The 22,249-nt window shown below is 37.6% G+C and overlaps 1 protein-coding gene across 1 annotated transcript in view; it reads left to right on the top strand.

Moving 5' to 3' along the window:
• LOC136784053 (paired mesoderm homeobox protein 2A-like) overlaps window positions 1–22,090 on the top strand; it is a 35,165-nt gene extending 13,075 nt beyond the window's left edge. The window contains exons 2-3 of the mRNA XM_066744523.1: window positions 641–834; window positions 19,878–22,090. Of these exons, the coding sequence (XP_066600620.1) occupies window positions 641–834; window positions 19,878–20,288 (605 nt within the window). The 3' untranslated portion in view covers window positions 20,289–22,090. The remainder of the gene's footprint in view (window positions 1–640; window positions 835–19,877) is intronic.
• The last annotated feature ends 159 nt before the right edge of the window (window positions 22,091–22,249 follow it).

Here is a 22,249-nt window from a genome sequence, read left to right as displayed (position 1 = left end):
CTAGCCTCGCTTCATTCGACCGAATCTCTCTCTCTCTCTCTCTCTCTCTCTCTCTCTCACGCTCTGCCCCTCATAGATATCTTCTACTTGAAAAATTTACCCGTCTAGCCAGCAGCTCCCACAACTATTCGACATTTGCTAAATTTCCATCCACTCCCCACGCGACAAACTATACAATGTACACCTTTCTATAATGAGAGAATAATGGTCGTACATCATTGACTAGATTTATACTTTTCATTTGAAATTTTAATTTTCACTTTCTTCGTCAGAGATGTTTAAAACTAAACAAGATCTTCTTGCGGAATTTATTTACAATTATCGATTTAGATAATTATTGGCCAAGGGCGGACATGCTACTATTTAGAAAATTAATTTTAAATTAAGTTTGGACCAACGGGACGAAGATTAATTATATATTGTTATAGGCATATTTTATATTTGATTTTATAAACGTTATGGTTTTGATTTTCTATAGGAAAGTCGAAAGCAGGAGAATTGGCGAGTGTTAAAAGTGATGTACGCTTGACTTTCGTTTTTAGAAATATGAATCAACAGGAAATGGGTGTACCATTGGTCCATTTCGCGGTTATGATTTTGAATGTTAATATTGAATTGTGTTTCTCTTGTCGATCCTCAGGTGGTCTGGGATACAAGGCTTACTCGGGACACGACGGATTGGCGGAGAAAAGGAAACAGCGTAGGATACGAACGACATTTACGTCAGCCCAACTTAAGGAACTCGAACGTGCCTTCCAGGAAACACACTATCCCGACATATACACCAGGGAGGAGATAGCGATGAAGATCGACTTGACGGAAGCGAGGGTGCAGGTAGGAGAATCCCTGAATCGATTTAACACAATTTTCTATGGAGCGAATACTTATTTTCTCTTTTACTTTTAAATAAAGAAACGCATATATATATACGAATGAGAAATTAGACTTTTGAAACGTGGTACTTTGACACGATCACTTTGTTATATATAGTAAAACAAGAGTCGATTAGATGGACAGTGAGGAGATTTCGTGTAGGCCCGAGTAGAGAATTTCTGCAAAGCTTCTTGGATAAGGTTTAACAGGATCTTTTGTGGAAATAAATCGAGCGGTCAACGATCCTCGTAAGTTTCCCTTGCGACTTATTCCTTGATTAACGCACGAATTTCCATTGAAAACTCTTTTATTTTTCTTGTACTTTTAAATAGAAATTTACGATTGAAAAATTATATATTAAAGTCTGATAATTTGACAGGTTAGGAAGCCAGCAAGAGAAAGATATAAAGAGGATATTTCGAAGGGATGGAAAATTTCTATAGAGAACATGCCTGCCAGATGGGGTTCTGATAAACGTTCGTCGAAATATATGTTTCTTAGAATATACTTTAATTTAAATTATTTATTACTTTTATATGGATATTTAAGACTGAAATATTATATTTCGAAGCTTGATAACTGGACGATAAAATTTTAAAAGAACCGATAGAAGGAGTAGAGGGGGAAATTCGGAGGGAATGGAAAATTTCTGGAAAACTCTCCAATTGTGGCTTAACAGCAGCCTTACTCGACAGTACGCTTCGTAGAAAATCTTGTAGTTGTTATCATTTTTATATAAAATCGATTTGTACTATTGGACAATTAAAAGTCATAGCTGATTAAATTGTCGATATAGACACGAGAATCAATAGGGGACAGATACACGGACGACATTTCGAGGGGATGAAAAATTCAAACAAAAAAGACGAAAAAAAAAATCGTTTGGCTTTTCGACAGCTTTCATAGGCGTTTTTCACGAAAAATCCTTTCATTGTACTTTATTACTTTTAAAGAAAAATGATTCCACCATTAAAAATGTAGAAATTGTAGCTGTATATAATTTGACAGTAAAGAAACGAGAATCAATATATAGTATATGGAGGCTGTATTTCGCGTAGGGTTGGAAAATATGTGGAAAAGTCATTTCGCTCGGATATACCGTGCATATAGAGGTCTTTCGTGAAAATAAAGTGAGCAGCTAACGATCCAATCGCCGGAAGTCGGCCAGCATATAAAATTCGTATGGCGAGCGAGGTCCTCGTAAATTTCCCTCGCGACGTGCTCCTTGATTCACGCACGATTTTCCCGAGGCTCTTCCGGCTCGGGAAGCTTCAACGATAATCCGTCAGAAGCATTAGACAGTATAATCCATCAGGTCACGACTGCAGGTGCCATGAAAACGAAAATGGGGCTTGTAATTACATTATCCCCGCTTCCGTCTCTCTTTCCCACCTCCGAATCCACTCCATATTTCTCTCTCTCTCTCTCTCTCTCTCTCACACACACTCTCCTGTAAAACCAGCACTGCTCCTGCATAGATATACTTCTCATCTTCTTCTTTTTCTCTCACCCCCTTCCAACCCTCTCAACTCGACGTAATCCCTTTATAAGCTCGTATGTGAAAATCACGCTTTTCATTTCATCTTTATTTACTGCAAAAAACGTGTATTTAAAACACGTTAGATATAGAAATTGATGAAAAAGTAATGGAGAGCTTGTGAGTGATTTTGTGAATCAAATAAGCCAATCTGAGCTTCGTTATGTCACATGTTTAGCTGAAAACTTGAATTCAAGTGTTATACATTGTAGCTTTTTGCAAAACTTCCAAATACGATAAAACTGATTCTATAGACGCTTTATAATTTTCACTTTGATATATAATAGCAAAATACATAATATCTTGCTTCAGTCATAATTATTTCCAAATAATACTTAAATTTAACTAAATAATGTTCAATATCGAAGCTGTTTTAAAGAAACATTTGAAGTTTGTTAAAAAATAATTTAAAAGATCAACGATCGCGTTATATGTTGCTTTGTATTACATTTCACTTTTTTATGAAAAAAAAATTATCGTTTAGAAGAACGTGACTGATTGGCGGAAATAATTATGGATGCATGGATTAATTTCTTCAAATACGTGCATTGAAACTCCATGTACAATTTAGCTAAATATTTATAGTGCAGAGCGTTATTCGCCCATAGTTTTTCGCGAAATTCTTTGAAATGCTATAAACCTGTCTCTGGGTTAATCGCTTCACCCGATAAAAAGCAGATTGGTATTTTACACTCCAGTCATAATTATCACCAAGCTAGTATACGTATATTTTACTGGATAACGAACAGTATTTTCATTGCAGTTTTTTCTTTTTAATCATACGAAATTTGGTGAAAATTACCTACTTGGGAGGATGAACGATCGCGAGTTGCTCGGTGCGCAATTATTATTGGTAAAATTGCGCTGGTTGTGCATTAATTACATCGGGGAAGAGTTATTTTTGGTTCGACATTTGCGCACAGACATCTTGAAAAATGTCATTGCTCGTTGGAACGGTATTGTAGCATAATTTAACTGAGGAGCACCGAAATAACTGGAAAATGAGTAGCTATTCGAAAACTTGACAGTCAAATACAGAGTTAAGAAGAGGGATAAAGAGAGAGAATGTCGCGTTATTTAAAATGATACTAGACATCGCCATCAAAAATTGACAACCATCCGGTCGTAAATTGTGTTTGTCTCGATTTTGCGACAGAAAATAAATCTCGATTCTCTTATGGTATACGAAGATGCTGAAATTTATTTAAGACTTTGAAAAAACTGTAGCAACCAGATTTGACAGGGAAGAATTTGATTTGGGATGATAATGACGAGGTAGCCAAGTGAATTAAAAATAAAAGTTGAGAATATGGCATTATGATGGTAAGATGGAAGAGAGAGAGGGACGGAAGGTAGAATGTGTCTGTAATATCGTTTAGGTTACAGTTTGCAGGAAATGGCTGTCTGTTGGATTCTCTTCGGGTTGAGAGACAGGTACACGAGTGCTTTTAAAGCTTCCCTAACGCAATTAGCCAAGGTGTCAGACACACCGTGACTTAAACTTAGCATCTTAGATCTCGTGCGATGTGCATGATTAATCCCTAGCATCGTGAATCGTACTGCCGTTCAAACATGTGGAGAGGGGGGGGGGGGGGGGTCGAAAAATTTAAGAACCATCCATCCTTGAAGAAGCTGAATTAAATTCGGTTCGCTCAGATTTTCGATTCAAACGGAATTTCACTGAAATTATATCCATAGTCACCTAAAAATAAGAGAAATTATTTCAATATATATTTGAACTTGAGAGATCGACGAGCCATTGCTTGTTGGAAATTGAAATACATTTTATTCACTCTGGAGTTTCTTCTGGAATCATTTATTTTATTGGAACTTGTTATGCTATGGCTATATATATATATATATATATACGTGAAACTAAAGGAGATTATTGAAACGTATTCGTGCCTGAAGAAGTCAACGGTTTGTCAGTTTTTAAAAAGTGAAATAAATTCATTTCACTCTGGATTTTGTTTGAGATGGAATTTTTTTTTAAAGTGTGTATATTTGCAACCGAATGGCGAATCATTGGAGCATCGTCACGCACCATACCTGTATGCTACCTGCAGTTCGATGTGAATATTGTCTCACATCGAACCGACAGCATGTAAGTGCGATTCGCAACGAGGCTTGGTTCACCGTTCAAACATTGTGTGTGTAGACACTCTTATAGAAGTGTCTGCAACTAACTTAAAGTAATAAAGATTATTCGGACCTAAGAGTTCGAAGATTTATTAATTGCTGGAAACTGAAATAAACTTAATTTATTCTAGGTTATATTTTCTTGAAATGGTACCATTTGTTGGAATTATTCACCAACCACCTAACATTAATAGAAATTCAATTCACTCAAAGTTTCCATTGAAACGGTCTTTCATTGAAATTATCCAAAGACACTTAAAACTAACAGAAAATCAATTCATTCAGCTTCTTGCTTCAAGACATGTTTCATTGAAATTATATATATTCATTGCATAACCATCTAAATTTAGCTGAAATTATTCAAGCATATCCATACATAAGACTCCAGGATCTATCAATTGCTTGATAGAGTAATAGTTTTAATTCTCTTATCTGTTTGCTTAAAGCAATATATATTTTATTCAAAAATGACCAAAATCACCTAAATTTCACAGAAATTATTCAAATGTGTCTATAAAGCTAAAATGTAGAGGGTCCATCAATCGCTCGAAATTGAAATGAGATGAATATAGTGAAATTTTGGTTCGAAAGGTCTTTCGTTAAAATCATAAACTGCTATCGTTGAGACAGACGCATAATTTAGAATCAATTCAACGACGACTGATGACTTTAATTTTCTGCGAACAAGACAGAAGCTGTTGGAAAAACTTAATAATTTTCTCGGAATTTTCGTCGAACGTATATATGAAATTATATATATATAGGACTAAAATGAAACTGGCCTCTTTATTGAAATTAATTAAATCGATGATTATCTTTGCGTAGTGAAATATCGTATACAAATTTAGTTAGGGAAAAGGGGGCTTAAATCTCAGTTATTGGAGGAAAAGCATTTTCCGATTCGATGGAAGCCCCCCTGGACATACGATTCCTATCCAAGGCTTAATACCGTTGTGTACCAAGAGTCGGATGAAAGGGGTAAATTTTATTCTCCGCAAGTATCCCCGAGCCATCTTACATCGATTCGTCGAGATTTTTCTTTTCCTGCGCAAAATTGCCCTCTTTATTCATCGAAAACCACGAATCATCCAATAAAAATATTAAGTATTTTTATACAATTGATCCTTCGTACACAATTCCATATACATCGATGGCATTGACAAAGAAATGATATATATACCATCCACACCCTTTTTGCAGAAATGATATATAATTTCCTCGTTTGGCGTGCAGAAACAATGTTTGACTTTTCGTTGAATATTGGCATTGCGGGTGAAATAATCATTTGGAGAGTAGCGAGGATGAGATGTAGGAACGAGTGCGGAGAGGGTGAAGGTTGGCGGCATAGAAAAGCCACGGAATAATTAAGGTGGTAGAAACTATGAATTTTCAATTAGTTTGTGGTTCGCCAGTGTTTCTGACTGAGATACCGCGCGAAAAGGGTAGTTACGTCGGCGGTCCTTTGTCGGTTCCTTTTGTATCCCGAATGCCACAGAGTTGCCCCTTTGCCCTTCCGCTGTGATTCGCTCGAATCGCGCTTCCTCGACATTGCACGCAACTGTTTTCCTGCTTTCCTGACCGATCTTCCCCCCCCCCCCCCTCCTCCTTTCTCCTCTCTTCCTGCACGTCCGTCCATCTTTTAGCTCGATAAAATCCACCCCCCCCCCCCCCCGACCGTAACAACCTCTCGCCAGGCTTGGGCCACCCTCCGTAAACCCTCCATCAACCCTCCGACCAACAATAGAATCCCTCTCCCCCATGCCTATCCCATGATTGGTCCCTTTACTCTTCCTCCCCAACTCTCATCTTCCTTTCCTCCATTCTCCTCAAAAATTCCCCCCCACGCTTGTTCTTCCAGTGTCACACTCATCCCTTATCGCTTCTCCTAGTTTCATTCCAAACTCGCGCGTTTCATTACAATATTCCTATACAAAATCACTTTGTATATGTTTTTTCAAGTTAATGTCGTACGTGTATTTATCGATTATAATAAATTTATCTTGATTTGTACAAAATAGGAATAAATTCCCTTGCTCTATCGAAAATCACGCTTACGTGGCATTCTTTCCTCGAATTTTATTCCAAATTCACGACACTATATGGATAATGTACAGCGTTGGCCAAAAATCAGTTGCAATTAACAACTAACAACGAAAATTAAATTAGTTATTTATGCCAGCATTTAGCAACTGTCTATTTAGTTGTTAATTATGGACTCAATTAAATTTTTCTTTAAACTCTTTTGGTTAATTATTTCAATTACAGCTACATTATTGAGAAAATTTAGTTTTAAATTGAAACAACAACTAATTTAGTCGATCATGTAGTTATTTCCAATTGGCCATTAATAATTTTTAGTTGACAGGAACATTCAGCTATGATATTATAAAATTAACTATGTTCGACATTGATAATATCCATAGTAAATTCCCTGATTCTTTATATTACATGATTGTGATACTTAATAATTTTAGCCATTTTATTAATATTTATACAAGTAAGACAATTCTTTCCATCCTCCTAATATCATATAATACTCATATCTTATCGCATTTTCTAATTTTATTTCAAATTCTCGTCTCCATAATATATATTTCTAGAAAGTACCTTAATTTTGTTATCCCTTGTGACAGTAGTAATTATGAATTTCAATCGTTTCACATATTAGTATTTATGAGTAAGGATATTCAATTCACTCTGCCAATACCATTATTATGTCATATCGCTTATTTTTAATTTTACTCCAAATCCCTGTAAAGCTCTTTTTTACTCTTTAATTATTTTATGTAGCTGGTAATAATTATTACTCATTTTAACCATTTTATCTTTATCAATAAATGAGGAATAATACGAAAGAACGTCAATCAGCTTGTGGACATTTTTAACAAAGTGATTTAATAATGTTGAAATCGATAGTAACTTAAATAATTGGCAAACGCAGCTAATTCTTCGAATTTGCTATCGAAATTAATTCCTCAGGATTTTTGGCGGTGAACAATACATAACAGTGTCACTTGACAATTGTGCTCACTGTCTTTATTAGTATATAGACTGGCAAATTAATGTCTTGGCAATCATAGGGAGAAACGTAGCAACGCGAGAGAGAACACGAAAGAGTTTTACACTCTAAATTTTTATATCGTGGCCTGATACTAGTTTTTGCCCAACGCCATGCACCGATCACTCGTTTGCTAATTGGCATCCTAAAGAAGTCTGGCATGCTTTGTTCACCTGTTATCTATCAACGAGGAACACGTGATTAATATTCTTCGTTATTTACGATATCCGACTAATCACAAATGAATTGTTTTAGTGTTTCAGCTACGTAATTCCTTCTCGACTACTCGATCGAGTTCATAAATTAGGAAGCTTGCAAAATTAGCCCATAACACCACGCAATATCTCAATTTAACGTATAGTTTTAACAATCAAATTAAAAGCAAGCCAGGAATAAATTAAAATATTTAATTATAAATAAAAAGCAGCGATGGTAAGTGTGAATTGGATAAAGTTTTTTTTTTTCTACAATGAAATCATAGCGAGAAATATGTATAATATTAGCCAAATGTCGGGCAAATTTCAATAATTTTTCCAATATTTTCGCCGAGGCGAGGCGGCTCGAGAATAGGCAGGCCAAGTATATTTCTATATACTTTGAACTGCAGAAAGCGGTTGAACAAGCAGAGATCTAATTTGCAAATAGCACGTACATTTAGTATTGCGCAGAAGCGACCACTGCCAATTGGAATTTCGATACTGAAAACGCGTCGAGCGATTTATTACTCGCCTACCTCCCACGAGACACGATAGCTCGTTTCTCTTTTTACCGATGCAAATTTTACACATCGGATAATCTCATCTCATTTCAGCTTCGTTTACCTGAAAATCAATTTTAACTCTCGATCGTGACATCTTTTTTTATTTATTTTCTCTATGCTGCGACAATAAGTAAGATAATCGAGTTTTTGAATTAGATCACATTTTCGACCGATGCGACACTTTTTTCTCATCTGCCTCACTCTGAAAAATAGCTGAAAGCTTTTTTAATCAACAAAAGTTTTACATACCCAATAATTTCATCTCGCTTCTACCTCGCTTATCCGGAGAAACAATATGCGTTGAGAATTCAGCAGAAATTCTATTCATCATTTCTTTATACACCCCAATCGCTATAATTTATTATTCTTTGCTCGATACCTTGTCCGCGCGGAAAGGTAGCTCGATCGGAGCTTCTTTTAATCAACATAAACTTTACACGAGTAATAATCTTATCCTATATGCTTTTCACTATACATCTCCTACAAAAATTTGCATTGTATTACGATTATCGACTCGTTGCTTAACATTCATCGATTTCCCGACAAATCAGAGATTTTAATTTTTGTAGCACAAATTTGTCGTATAATCTTAAGGGGATACTACAGCTGTTACCAGTAATTTTGAAAGGCTTACGAGCAACAAGGACGATTCGTTTAAGAGATTAAGAAGAAAAAACGCCTAATTTGCCAAATTAGCAGAATCGATAAAGAAGCGGATAGAAATGGAGTGAATGAGAGCGAAGGGACGATCGAGGGATGGCTAGCGGGTTAAGAAAAAACCAAGCCACCACAATCCTCTTGTGTAAACGTTGACGAGTGTCGCTCGTAAATGGATCCCAATGGCTCAGTGTACTGGTGAGTGTTATGCAGCGAGTCGCGGTGTGTAATGGCACCGTAATTCATGCGGAGCGAAACGTGTGCGAGTATCAGGCTGGTAAACGTGGCGGCACGCGCCACCCCCAGATGTGATCCAGTGCAGCAAATTACATTTCAATTTCCCCCAAGAGCATCGAGCGACAGCCGATCAAAAAAACCCCTCTGAAAAATGCCTCGCGATGATTATTACAGGAAAATTCGCGCATATTTCCCTCCGTCACTTTCCAAAATGTATACCGTGTCAAAATTTACACGGGTCGATAAACTGTAGTTTGAACAAATTCTCGATGATCCCGGGCGGGTCGCGCGAAAATTCATATTTCTCCGTGATCGTCCAAAAAGTCCTGCGCGAATATTTCAATGGTCAACGAAGCGCTCTCCGAAAGTTTATATATACGAATGATCGTTGCGCGAAAATTCGCTTCTTCGTTATTATATTTTCCGAAAGGTTTCGCGTAAAAATTATAACAGGAACGAGGGATGTGGGGGGGGGGGGTGTAGTAGCGATGACGGGGGTGGAGATTCCATGCGATATAAGTCAGAGAGGAGAAATATTGCAAGATGTCTGGTCGAAGGGTGAGCGGGTAGAGAATCAACGCGGAGGGTAGCTGTTTGGGGGTAAGGCGGAGGGAGAGTTGGGTCTTGAGGGGTGTCGGATACACAAGGGGCCCATGGCAGGACGAGCCGTGGTAATTGGTAGCTCTATGTAGATCCACTTACAGTGATTAAAAACTGTCCTGCTGAGCATCACGCACGCCAGGAAGCCGAAAGGGACCAGTCCTGCTCTGGTCCTGCCCCACGACCTCTCCCATGTTGCTGCATACTTACGCTCGATTGCAGTGTTTCTCACCCCTCCAAACACCAGTCCTCAACTACTAGCTGCTTCTGTGTGTTGATCCTGTTGCCTTTTACTGCCTGCCTACCACTTGACTCAACTTCCTTTCCAACTTTCGCGCATAACTTTTCCTTAACGTGAACAAACTCGCTCGCTAACTCATTAAGACACCCTGGCTGTGACTCTTCTCTCTCGCACATTTATCTCTCTCTCTCTCTCTCTCTCTCTCTCTCTCTCTCTCTTCTTACCGAATGCATCGACTTTTCTTCCTCTCGCAACCACCTCGCCCTCCCTTTTCCTTCCGAGCCTCTAATCGTTAGCTATGAATTTATATTTGTCGATAAACGAGAGCATCCTTGCTTACGATTAATTCATTATTATCGATGTATACATGGAAATTGTCGAGAAGGGGAGGGATATGTATTGGAGGTTGATTCGCACAGTGCTCGTTCCTACGAAGATAAAGGGGTTGTGCAAATAAATGTTTGACAGGTGTGCTGATTGAAAATTATTCTTAGTCGTCATCAACCATTATATTCAGACTTTCGTGAGATATATGCATTTGGAATTATAGGTGAGTGTAAGAGTTTCTATTATGAGGGGGGGGGGGAGGTGGGGTGGTTATTTATCGAATCAATCCTATCAGCATTTAGGCACATTTTAAAATACAATAAGTATTGCAAACACTGAGTTCCAATTTAAAAATATTGACCTTACAAGAGAAAGAAAATTTTTACGAAAATATTATCGTATATTTTAAGGAAAATAATTATTTTCTTGGGCGTTTCTTCTTTTTTACCGATATAAAAAATATGAAAAGTGATCGGAATTACTAGCTGCTGGCGCCCTGTATATTTTCATTGCTGAATTCTCGCAGTTTCGAAAGCCACGAAAAGTCCTCGGGTGAGAGGGCTGAAACGTTTGGAAGGGTAGTGATTAAATATTTATTCGCAAAGTAGGGGACATCTGTCGTTGAGTCCCGTTACGTTTTATTTAGCGGAGTGTATTTATTCAACATTAACGCGCCGCGTCGCGGGGTCCCCTAATTCCTAGTCCGGCGAGGCGTCCGTGTCTCATCTGTAAACAACGGCACACATGGCCATGTCTAGCCAAGCATTTCACTCTCAATCCGACTGCCAATACATTCGGCAGGTGCTTGATAAATGTTCCACCGACGCGACGCACCAACACAACTCCATTCTCAATTTCTCTCATTGCAATTTATTTATCTAATTTTATTTTCTCAAATTTTTATATAATAATCGATATATAAATTATTCTCTCTTTCGTCAAATTCTTTCAATTGACGTTATTCATCTATTTTCACCATCGACTCAACAGCCAAAAGATTCAGCATAGGTGAAACATAAATATAAATATTTCATCAAAATACAGAACAGTATTATATTCTATACTTCTCTAATTCCAATATATCTTTATAATCAGTTTTTTAAATATTTTAACGAATCGTCGAAATTTTCCTCTACTTTGTCATATTGTTGCTATAAATAAGTATTTATTGGTTTTCTGTGTTAATCCAACTGCCAGTAGACTCAAAAGTTGTTATATAAATATAAATATTTCATCAAAATACACAACGGTATTATATTCCATACTTTTCTAATTCCCAAATATCTTTATAATCAGTTTTATAAATATTTTAACAAATCGTCAAAGTTTTTCTCTACTTCGTAATATCGTTGTTATAAATATAAGTATTTATTGGCTTTCTGTGTTGATCCAACTGCCAATAGACTCACAAGTCGTTATATAAATATAAATATTTCACCAGAGTGCAGCATAATACTGCTCGATACTTCCTCTAATTACTTTGTTCTCTAATTGAATTGTTTCAAGTCTCTAATAATCCATATACAAATTATGTTCTCTTTCGCCACACATTGATTTTAATGAAATATTTATTGATTTTCGCAATTATAGTCTGAATTCCTGCAGTTAATCCACCAACACTACTTCATTTTTGTCCGTTTGAAAATTTGAGAAAAATCTGTTCTACGAGACTTTGAAAAATTCCTATATAAATTATTCCTTTTTTCCCTCACGCACACTAATATTATAATATTGATCGATTATCAGAAATTATTTGTTTCGCCAGAGTGACGCAGAATCGAGAGTATAGATGTATAAGAGGACACGCAGAATGGCAAAGTATTAAATCTCTTTTAGTAGGCATTGGAGTCTGGAATTGGTCTTTCCGACGTCTCATCTACTTACGCTAACCAGAAATCGAGCAGTTCAATTAACGAGATAAGTCCTTGGGGTGGAAATGCATCAGTTGATTGCACGAATGGTGATGGTTGCTGCGACTTTCACAGATCGTTCGACCAGAACGCACGGCAATTATTTCCCTTGTACGAATATTTCATAGGAAAGTCGATTGAACATCAGCGAACCACGCAAGAATATTGTCAATCTCATTAGAGAATAAATAACGAGAAATGTGCACGACGAGTTTAAATCGAGCAAATGCGGACGTTGTGCGCAACAAGGTGGGAGGAGAGACGAGTGGAAATAATTGCAGGTTGGTTATCACAGTGGTGAATGATTAGAGGAGAACGTCCTTGGAATAAAATTACCTATCTATGTATAATTAAGGCCATTAATAGGCAGATTTTTTATTGGTTCGTCCAGTTGTCGAATCTCTCGAGATATGAATAGCCGAGTGAAATTGGGCGAATTTCTGTCGGCTGAGACTCGATTGGGTGTAAAGATGAAATTATCGATGGAGAGTAATTTGGATGGTGGGTAAAATAGTAGCAGCCGAGGATAGGCTAATTGACGAAATGATAATCTTATCCTGTGAATCCGGTTGCGTTAATAGATCCAATCAAATTTACGAAGGATCGTATACTTGGCTCTGCAAATGGCGTTTTCAACTTGGAAATGGAAAATTTCTCGTCCAACCGCGCGCGTCGCTCGGTCGTTTATTAATAACGAAAATTCGACGGTTGTTCTTAACGAAGCACCAATATCGTGGTATTCGCGTCTCGCCACATCTATTTTCAATTATGCACGAGAATATATGTACCACCATCCGATTTGATTCGATCAACGCTCCGAACCGTTTCAATTACTTTTCGCTTTTGGCCCCCGGTGTCTTGAAATGTCGCGTCAAATTATTATATAATAATAAATTCCACTGCCTCTCTCTCTCTCTCTCTCTCTCTCTCTGTAAATCTTGCACCATTCGATGCTCATGCAGTGCCCAAGATTAGAATCTATATATATGACTTTTTTCGATACTGGAATAAAATTTCTTCCAGTCATCCTATATATATATATATATGTATATCTGATGCGTATAACAACGAGACGAAACGATAACGAGTGTAATATTGTAGCGAATCGAAATTTCTATGTGCACGTAAAAGGCAACGACAAAGAGGACCACTTGTTATGATAATAAATTTTTCTATATACTGGCAAATTTTGCAATCTTCACGAGAAAAAGTGGTTTTGACAATCAAGTCAATAATTACGAATTTTTGCATGAATTATTACAATTGTATATTATTCTAATATAAAGGTATAATCTTTCTTTCGATTGTTACGTAGGTATATATATAGCATAAAATTTTCTCGATTCTAAAATGGTATAATTTACTGTACACGAAAAAAAGCAAAAGTTTCCTCTCGATCGCCAAATGACAATTATTATTTGTTTGAAAAAATGTCCAGTAAATTTACTGACTCTACACTGTAATATTTATTATTTTATCGAAATTCTGCATTGAAAAGTTGTGAAATATTGTTATCTCGTAATCAGAGAGGTTTGATTCAGCATACATACCATCATGGCAGTTCTAATAATCTTTTATTTTCTCCTTGTTGTGGAATGTTTATTACCTATAAGATGAAAATTTATATACGGGAATTTGAAAACGAACGAGAGTAACAATGATCCCAAGTAAATTTCTACAGACAATAACAAAGAGGACAATCAAACTTCGATAGGAAATTCCAATCCACGAAATATCTTGTTTTTCTTATATTATAATACAGAATGTTGTGGTGCGCACTTTACCCCACACAATGCTTCTGTTACATCCAAACGGCTTCAATTAAAATTTTCTCTCAAGTATCTTGTGAAATGTCCCAGCAAAATATTATAATTATAATTATGCAGGGTGTAACAGTGACGTGCGGTCAAAATTTTATGGGTGCACGAGGTGGGATGATTCGGAGTAGAAAACTCTTATAGAAATTTGTTTAATATTTTCAATATTTTCCATGTCATGTATCCTGAAGTGTTTGGACCAAGTCTACATAAACTGTTACGCAGCTCAGTATAAATATCAACACTCTGAATAATTTCTATTGGAGCTTTTTATAAATATAATAATAATGATGAAAAAAGTTTCATATTAGTTTTCGTATTATTGATATCTTTCAACTGACAGAACAATATGTTCAGGTCTAAATTCTTTAGATCACTGTAGCCTGTATAAATTGTTAAATAACTTGTTAAATATGAATACTGTTAAAGATAAAGTAAAAGGCAATCAAAAAGTCTTACAAGTTATTTTGGTATTATTGATATTCATCGAGTTACATAAGATTGCATTTATAGCTGCAAAATATCCTTCTGTGGCTTTACAAATATCATCAGCAATACGAAAAATATTACAATTTTTGTTGTTGCTTTTATCTTCTCTTTAAAAAATAATTATAAATCATTTTTTATATTGTTCATTTTAAGCGAGTTACATAACAATTTACATAGGGCTGCGACCTAGCGAATTAAGTTCTAATGTATTGTTTTTTAAGTTGAAAAGTATCAACAATGCGAAAATACATAATAAACATTTTTATATCGTTATATAAGCATATCTACCAATAACTCGTGCATTTTTGTCATATTATTAATACTTATCGAGCTACATAACAATTTCTACACTCTTGACTTAAACACATTGTTGCTTTACTCCAAAAATATTGACAATATTAAAAAATTTCATAATGCATGGTTTCCTACTCCAAATTGCCCGACCTGCCTTATCCTAAATTTTCGATGCACATAATTATTACATTCTGTGTAATAAATTCCTGCATCATGAAAACTTGCGATGTTCAGCGTTCAGAATGCAAAATGAGATACTTCTCGTGCTTTTTAAATGAGAATAAAATTTCCGGCTGTAATTATACTTTTTATGTCTATAACCGTATGCTAGGGTAAAAAATCTGCAAAGATTAATGGACTTGAAAGTGTGTGTACGATATCACGCTATAAAGAGACATTTTTAAATGAATATCGTATGAAGCAGGTGATTTACTGTTTTTTTTTTGTTATGCAAGGTTTCGTATAGATTTTTTAAGCCCCTTTTAGAGGTTCTTTAGCTAGATCGATAGCACAAAGCAGATCGTAAGGAAAATCGAAAGTTACTATAGACATTATTAATGAACTTGTGAAAAAATATTAAGAGTGATGTGATTCGTCCCTTCTTCATATGGTTGTTGAGTTAAGATTTTTGATAATACGAGCCCATATTATCTCGAGATGCTATCGTGTATAATCGAATAGATTATATTCGAGCAAGGATCCTAAACACTACATACAGGGTGTCCAATTTGATGCATGGTACTGTCGAATATTTTCCAAGAGAGATCTCCTAACAAACGATGTTTCAAACAAAAAGTTGATGATTCCGAGGAAGATGTAAAACGATTTCATTAGTTTGACATGGAAAAGTCATTTGAAGGTCACGAAGGTTGAATTATTTCAAACGCAAGCACTTATTTTTTATTTCATCATTATTCTTGTAGCTTATCTCAAGATCTTTCCAAAACAATGAATAAATTTGTCATTTTAATCGGTAGTTTACTATCAATTTCAATTTGCAATTGCATATACATATATTTTGTGAATTTGGCTCAAATAGTATGCTCGACCGCTAAATTTATACGCACACACTTGCTCCCCTATTTAAAATTTCAAATCGAAATATCTATACTGAACGACTTGGTGAAATGATAACTTATACATATTATTTTAAAAAACTCTTTGGATAAGTTATAAAAATATATAATAAAAAATAATCGGCTTCGTTTTAAAATTCAAGATTGACCTTCGTAAGACCTTCGAATAACCTTGAATGGTGTCAAACCAATTACATCATTTTAGGGCCTTTTCAAAATCATGAAACTTACGTATTTAAAACATTTTTTCATAGACGTATATATATATATATAGATATCACTTATTAAATATTCGACAATACTAATTCAAATGGGACATCCTGAAGAATTTATACAGTGTGTATCGTCGACGAATGAATATAACTTGAACCATGTTTTTTCGAGGGTGAACAGAGCCAAAAAGTCCTGTACCTTTTTTTTCCGCAAAGGCATCGTTGTCAAGTCAATTAATTTTTAAATCGAAGCATCAAAGTTTGAATCCGACGGAGTAACTACTTTGTTTTCACTTTCATCGACAGTTCTCTTTCTATAAACAAATGAAGCTCATATTTCACACCGTAGCATCGTTCTGCATCACCGTACACACACACTCACGTTCGACTACACCGATTGTGTTAATATTACTTACCCTCATCTTACATTCCTGATCCAGGCGCTGTACAAAATGAGTTTTCTCTACATTTTTAACGAGATCCCTCAAACACCTGTTACGTTAAAAATTCTGGACAATGATACAGCCTTATTTGAAGATCAATTAAAGTAATTTTATCCTATCAATGACGCTACAAACTGCTATATCTGGTAAACAATTCAAAAATATTTAAAATCGAAAAAGAAAAACAATTTCATTAAAATTATGATTTTAATATAATTATTTCTTCTGGATTCTTTTCATTAGATGGAGCAATTCACGTGCTGCGTCACCGAAAAGTTGGAATAATTAAAAAATAGACCACATCAATAAATAAGGCCGTATTGTTGTCCAAGATTTTTAACACAATAGGTGCTTGAGGGGTCACGTTAAAAATGCGCAGAAATTAAATTTTACGTAAAGCACCTGGATAGGGAATATAAAACACGTCGGGAGATAATATATTAATAATCAGTAGGGGAGACCGGGGACAATTGTAACATTCAAATTTGTGGCTCCGTCCATTAATGAAATTTAAAATCGTTCAGTGCCTTTCTTAAACACTGTATACAAGACGCTGTAGTTGCAATAGTTTAGGACCGCCAATGCTAAGCCACTGTTCGTAGAAATGAGAATATCAGTTTTAGGCACTCTTTTGTCATTATTTCACTTGCTCTTTAACTCTGCGTATTGCTCAAATACTATTATGTAAATATTAAAATTCAATACATGACTGAAATCGTCATTTCTTTGAGTAAATTTTTCAATGTCGAACGATTTTTAAATATGAAATTATCTTGGCTAAATTTTACTACGTAGTAATTTGGAGCGTGTGGGGTCAATTGTAACAAGTAAACTGATGCCGATTGTACCATGCTAATTGAATAGGAAAATCATAGATGTTTCTATCGCGTCTTCAATAACTCATTACATATTGCAATAAACATCGTTCTGATCAAGTAAATGTTCAAATGTTACAAGAAATAAAAATAATTTTCATACAAAGAATTTTATTTTTATAAAACAGTCAATGGTGGTTATTTTGATTTTTTACGAGTAAATTTCATTGTATCATGCATGTTAACCTTTGGATAACATACTCCGTTTATTGAAGTATATCTTCAACTACTTTTTTATCCATGCACTATGGGAATTACGCACATTTTACAATTGAAAATCGGTGTGTTACAATTGACCCCTGTGTGGTGTCGATTGTAACAAATTACACGCGGTACTATATTCATTGTTTGCATATGGATTAATTAAAATATCGCTTCAATAAAAATATATTTGCATTCTAGACATATGTAGTAAGTATTACAATTTTTTTTGAGATTTTTAACACTACTAGGATCTCCGGAAAAAATGAGATTCACTTTTTGTTACAATTGTCCCCGGTCTCCCCTATAGTTACGCACGTATCTGTTTGTGTGGCGGTACAGAAGGGCCTAAAGTGAGAAGTATGAGCTTCATTTGTTTATTGAAAAAGAAAACGTCAACGAAAGTGAAAGCAAAGTAACGTTATTCCGTTGAATTCAATTCCTGATTCCTCGATTTAAAAATTAATTATGTCGATAACGATGCCTTTGTGGAAAAAATAGTACAGGAATTTTTGGCCCGGTTCACCTTGAAAAAAACTTGGTTTAAGCTATATATGCGTCATCTCCGATAAGCCCTGTACAAGTTTAAGTTAAATCGACTGTAACACTGACTATTATGACGTCCAGTTGAATCTTAAAGCTTGGTGTGTTCCACAGCTTTTTTAGTTTAATAACCATGCAATGCTGTTCATCGCACAATTGCAACTATCCTCAATTTTGCTCAATACGTTCAAGGCGAAATTACGCCAAGTATATGGTAATACCACACGCTGCATAGTCAAATAACACGAAATCATCTATATATACCGACATTAAAGAGAAACTCTGTATCTAGATATACAAAAGAGAAAAAAGAAAGGGAAGGAAAGGGGGGGACGAGAGACCAGAGAATTCGACAGGAAATTCTAATTCGAGGAAAACTTTAAAAGCTGCGAATACCTGAGGGAATTCAGCCTGAAAACAATTCATGGCACACGTATAGAGTAAAATATCAAAAAGTGGAAATTTAATAAGGGAGGATAAGAGTGAGGATTTTTTTTTACCACGGTGGTAGGCTGCCACAGACGGTGAAGTGGGGGGGGGGGGGGAGGGGGTGAGGAGAGAGAGGTTGGCATATACGCAGACACGTGTACGCGGAAGGATAGAGTGGGATGGGGTAGAGAAGACGAGGAAGGAGGGGGGTGGGGAGTCGGAAAAATCGGAGGGTCGAAAATTGTGGAGAGAGGGTGGGGGGAGGTGATGGTTGGTTATTCGATTGCGTTCGTCGCGCTGAGCATAGCGGCAGCGGCTGATAAAAATCCAATAGCAGTGTTTGCAGTCCGGAAAGGGCAATCACGTTCATCATGGTGTCCTGTAGCCCCTCCCTCTATCTCTTTCTCTCTTTCGCGCACGCTTCTGCCCCCACCAGCGGGGGTAACTCGCCCCTTGGAGCCAGTAGCCCCGAAACGCCCCCGTAAAACACATCGAGAGGGCGGTGTTCGTGTGCGCGCGATGGGCTCGAGGGTGGGAGGGAGGGGGAAGGAAGAGGGTGGCCGACCAAGGTGGAAGAGGGATGGAGGGGACACAGCTCTGTGCCTGCCCTACAGGACCCGGTGAAATGGATGGCTCCGGCGGAGCGTAAGGGGGTGTGTGGGGGGTGCAAGCGAAGGTGGCACAAGGGGGTAGCTCGGACAAACGTTAAAGCAAATAAATCCGCTGCTTGAACATGCAGGTCAGCGTCGCACCGCTCCGTTTGTTTTATTCGTTAAATATTTCATTTGGCCAACTACGGCCAATTACGAGAACCCCTCCCACGCGAGCTACCGACTCTGACGAGCCACCCCCTTCTCATCCCTTCCCAACCATCATTCGACGAAAATTTTTCCTAAAGACTTTGCACGTCGTATAACCCCCCCCCCCCCCCCCCGCCTCCCCTCACCCCTCTCTCCTTCTTATTACAGAGATGATCCTTACGGGGATTATCTACTTAGCGGCATTAGCCGCTCGACGGAATTCTCGCTCCTCGCTGCATCAAAGATTTTTTCCAGGATCTACCAAACGAGATTAACGCTTTGTATACACGATATAGAACGCAATCCTCCCGTTTCGTTCCCAGATACTCCCGTATTTACGAGTGTTTTTTGCATTTCAGGTCTGGTTTCAAAATCGCCGGGCAAAGTTTAGGAAGCAGGAGAGATTGGCGCAACAGAAATCGACGGGATCCCAGGGCGGACTTGGAGTGGACAGTGGAGCCTCCAGCCCAGTGGGAAACGTTAAAGCGGAAGGTCGTTCGCCGAGAAGTCCGGCGACGCCACCGAACAACAGTGTTTTGTCGAGCAGCGAGGTAAAGCCGATCGCGAATCAGAGTTTGGTGAACAATTTGGTGAAGCATTCGAGCGACGGCCCACCAGAGGCCAATTCCCCCAACGGACGTGGCAGCAACGGACCAGCGATACCTCCTGGATCTACCAGCTGGTCTTCCTGCAGTCCCAGACCTTTCTCAGCAGCACTACCCCCGTATCTCCTGGACCCACTACCACTCAAAACTGCCAATCTCTACTAATACCATCCAAAATCCCTTCCCTGCTCAGTCGAATATTTTATGTGAATAAATCCAGCCCTCCAGCACAACGAACCATCGATACCTCTTCATCTACCCCCAGCTGTTCATTCTGCACTCCCAAAACTTTCAAGCACGAGGACCAAATTATTTTTAGTAGGATCCACAATTCCTTATGTACAATCTGCAGTGATCTCTATGTATACCATCCTGAGTACTTTCTTTTTTCCCTGATCATTCTTATGGTTCTTCAGCATGTATCCATCTCAAACCATATTTCCTGGATCTTTCTATATTGGTCGTAGTGCAGTCACGGAACTTGTGCTCGATATAGAACCAATATTTTGTCTATACAATCAACCATTTTTTCGTCAAACCACCAATTTTTGTACTGTTGCACCATCACAAGTACTTCCTGATCCATTGATTCGAATACTTGTTGTACATAGATTCACCTTCAGCAATGAACCGGTAATACCTCCTGAATCTACCAGCTGGTCAATCCCTGCACTTCCAGATCCTTCTTAAAGCAGCATCATTCTTCTTTCTGCTGGATCCACTACGACCCTTAAAACCGTCATTCTCCTCAAGAATATCAACTCGGATCCCTCTTCTTGTTTTCCCAATCATTCGTATACTTAGCGTAAATGGACCCCCTCTCCAACATCGTTAGCTATTTCGAAATCCTCTCCTCGCAATGTTCCAAAGTAGTTGCTCAGTTTTAAATTCTATCCCCTTTGCCCCCCCCCCCACTACCCACTGCATTTCCCCATTCAAGAACTTGTAAATAAATCATTATTGGTGTGCCTGTCTAAAACTGGCAATTATTTCCAAGTGTTTCTCGTATATGAAAGTCACGAGGCTGAAATTCGTGGTCCATGGACAGTTACTGTATCTCGACCAAGTGGGGCAATTTCGATGGCAAGAAGGGGAGTCGTCCTACCTGCACTGCGTTCACCAATGAATCATTCGCCACTGTCGATCGGACGAGGATTCAACTTGCGCTTGCACCGTCCTGATGAATCTTCTCGAAAGAACGTCTGGTTCTTCTGCAAAATTAAGGACGAAGTAAAGGAAGACAATGATGGCACCTGGAAGAAATGGACCGATCGGGTATAGATGGTACCAGGGTATCCTCCATCATACACCACCTTCTCCGATGTACTACCACCACTGTCGATCGACCTCGAGGATTCAAATTGCGCTTGTACCGTCCTGATGAATCTTCTCGAAAGAACCTCTGATTCTTCTGCAAAATTAAGGACAAAGTATAAAGGTAGACAGTGATGGCACCTGGAAGAAATGGACCGATGGGATGTCGATGGTACCAGGGAATCCTTCGTCGCACACCACCTTCTCCGATGCACCACCACTGTCGATCGAACGCGAGGATCGAAATTGCGCTTGCACCGTCCTGACGAATCTTCTCGAAAAAAATGTTTAATTCTTGTGCTGAGACAAGGAATATACGAATAAAGAAATTGCGAGTGTTGAGAGCTAGTCAATGTTCTACGAATGCGAATTAAGGATTTAGGAAACTTTGAGGCCAAAGTGATAAGCAACGTACGGTACTATAAAGAGAGAGAGAGAGAGAGAGAGAGAGAGAAGAAGGAGCGAAGATCGTGTTACGATGTGATAATATCGAAGGTTCGCGAAAGTTTTCCATGGAGAGAAACTGAAAGCTACAGCAAGAAGTTGTACCGATGATACCTGCCACGTCCAAAGATAATAGCGAAAACTTTAGTGTCTTTGAATATAACACGATCGTTGCTTCCGCCATTATCCGTAAGATTAATTTAATTATGATTATATGATATGTGTCATCGAAAATTGTACAGCTGTTGCTACAAATACATTAAATTAGTGTTTTACAGAGAATCCATGCTTGTCGTCCATTTATTCAGCACTTGTTTTCTGCATCGCGATATCAAAAAGAAGAAGGAGGAGTTAGGAGGGTGGGGATT

The sequence above is a fragment of the Prorops nasuta genome, unplaced genomic scaffold, assembly GCF_024137725.1.
Source record: "Prorops nasuta isolate Cenicafe-Biocafe unplaced genomic scaffold, Cenicafe_Pnas_1.2 PNAS00045, whole genome shotgun sequence".
In the NCBI taxonomy this organism is placed as follows: Eukaryota; Metazoa; Arthropoda; class Insecta; order Hymenoptera; family Bethylidae; genus Prorops; species Prorops nasuta.
This window is presented reverse-complemented; position numbering and strand designations above follow the sequence as displayed.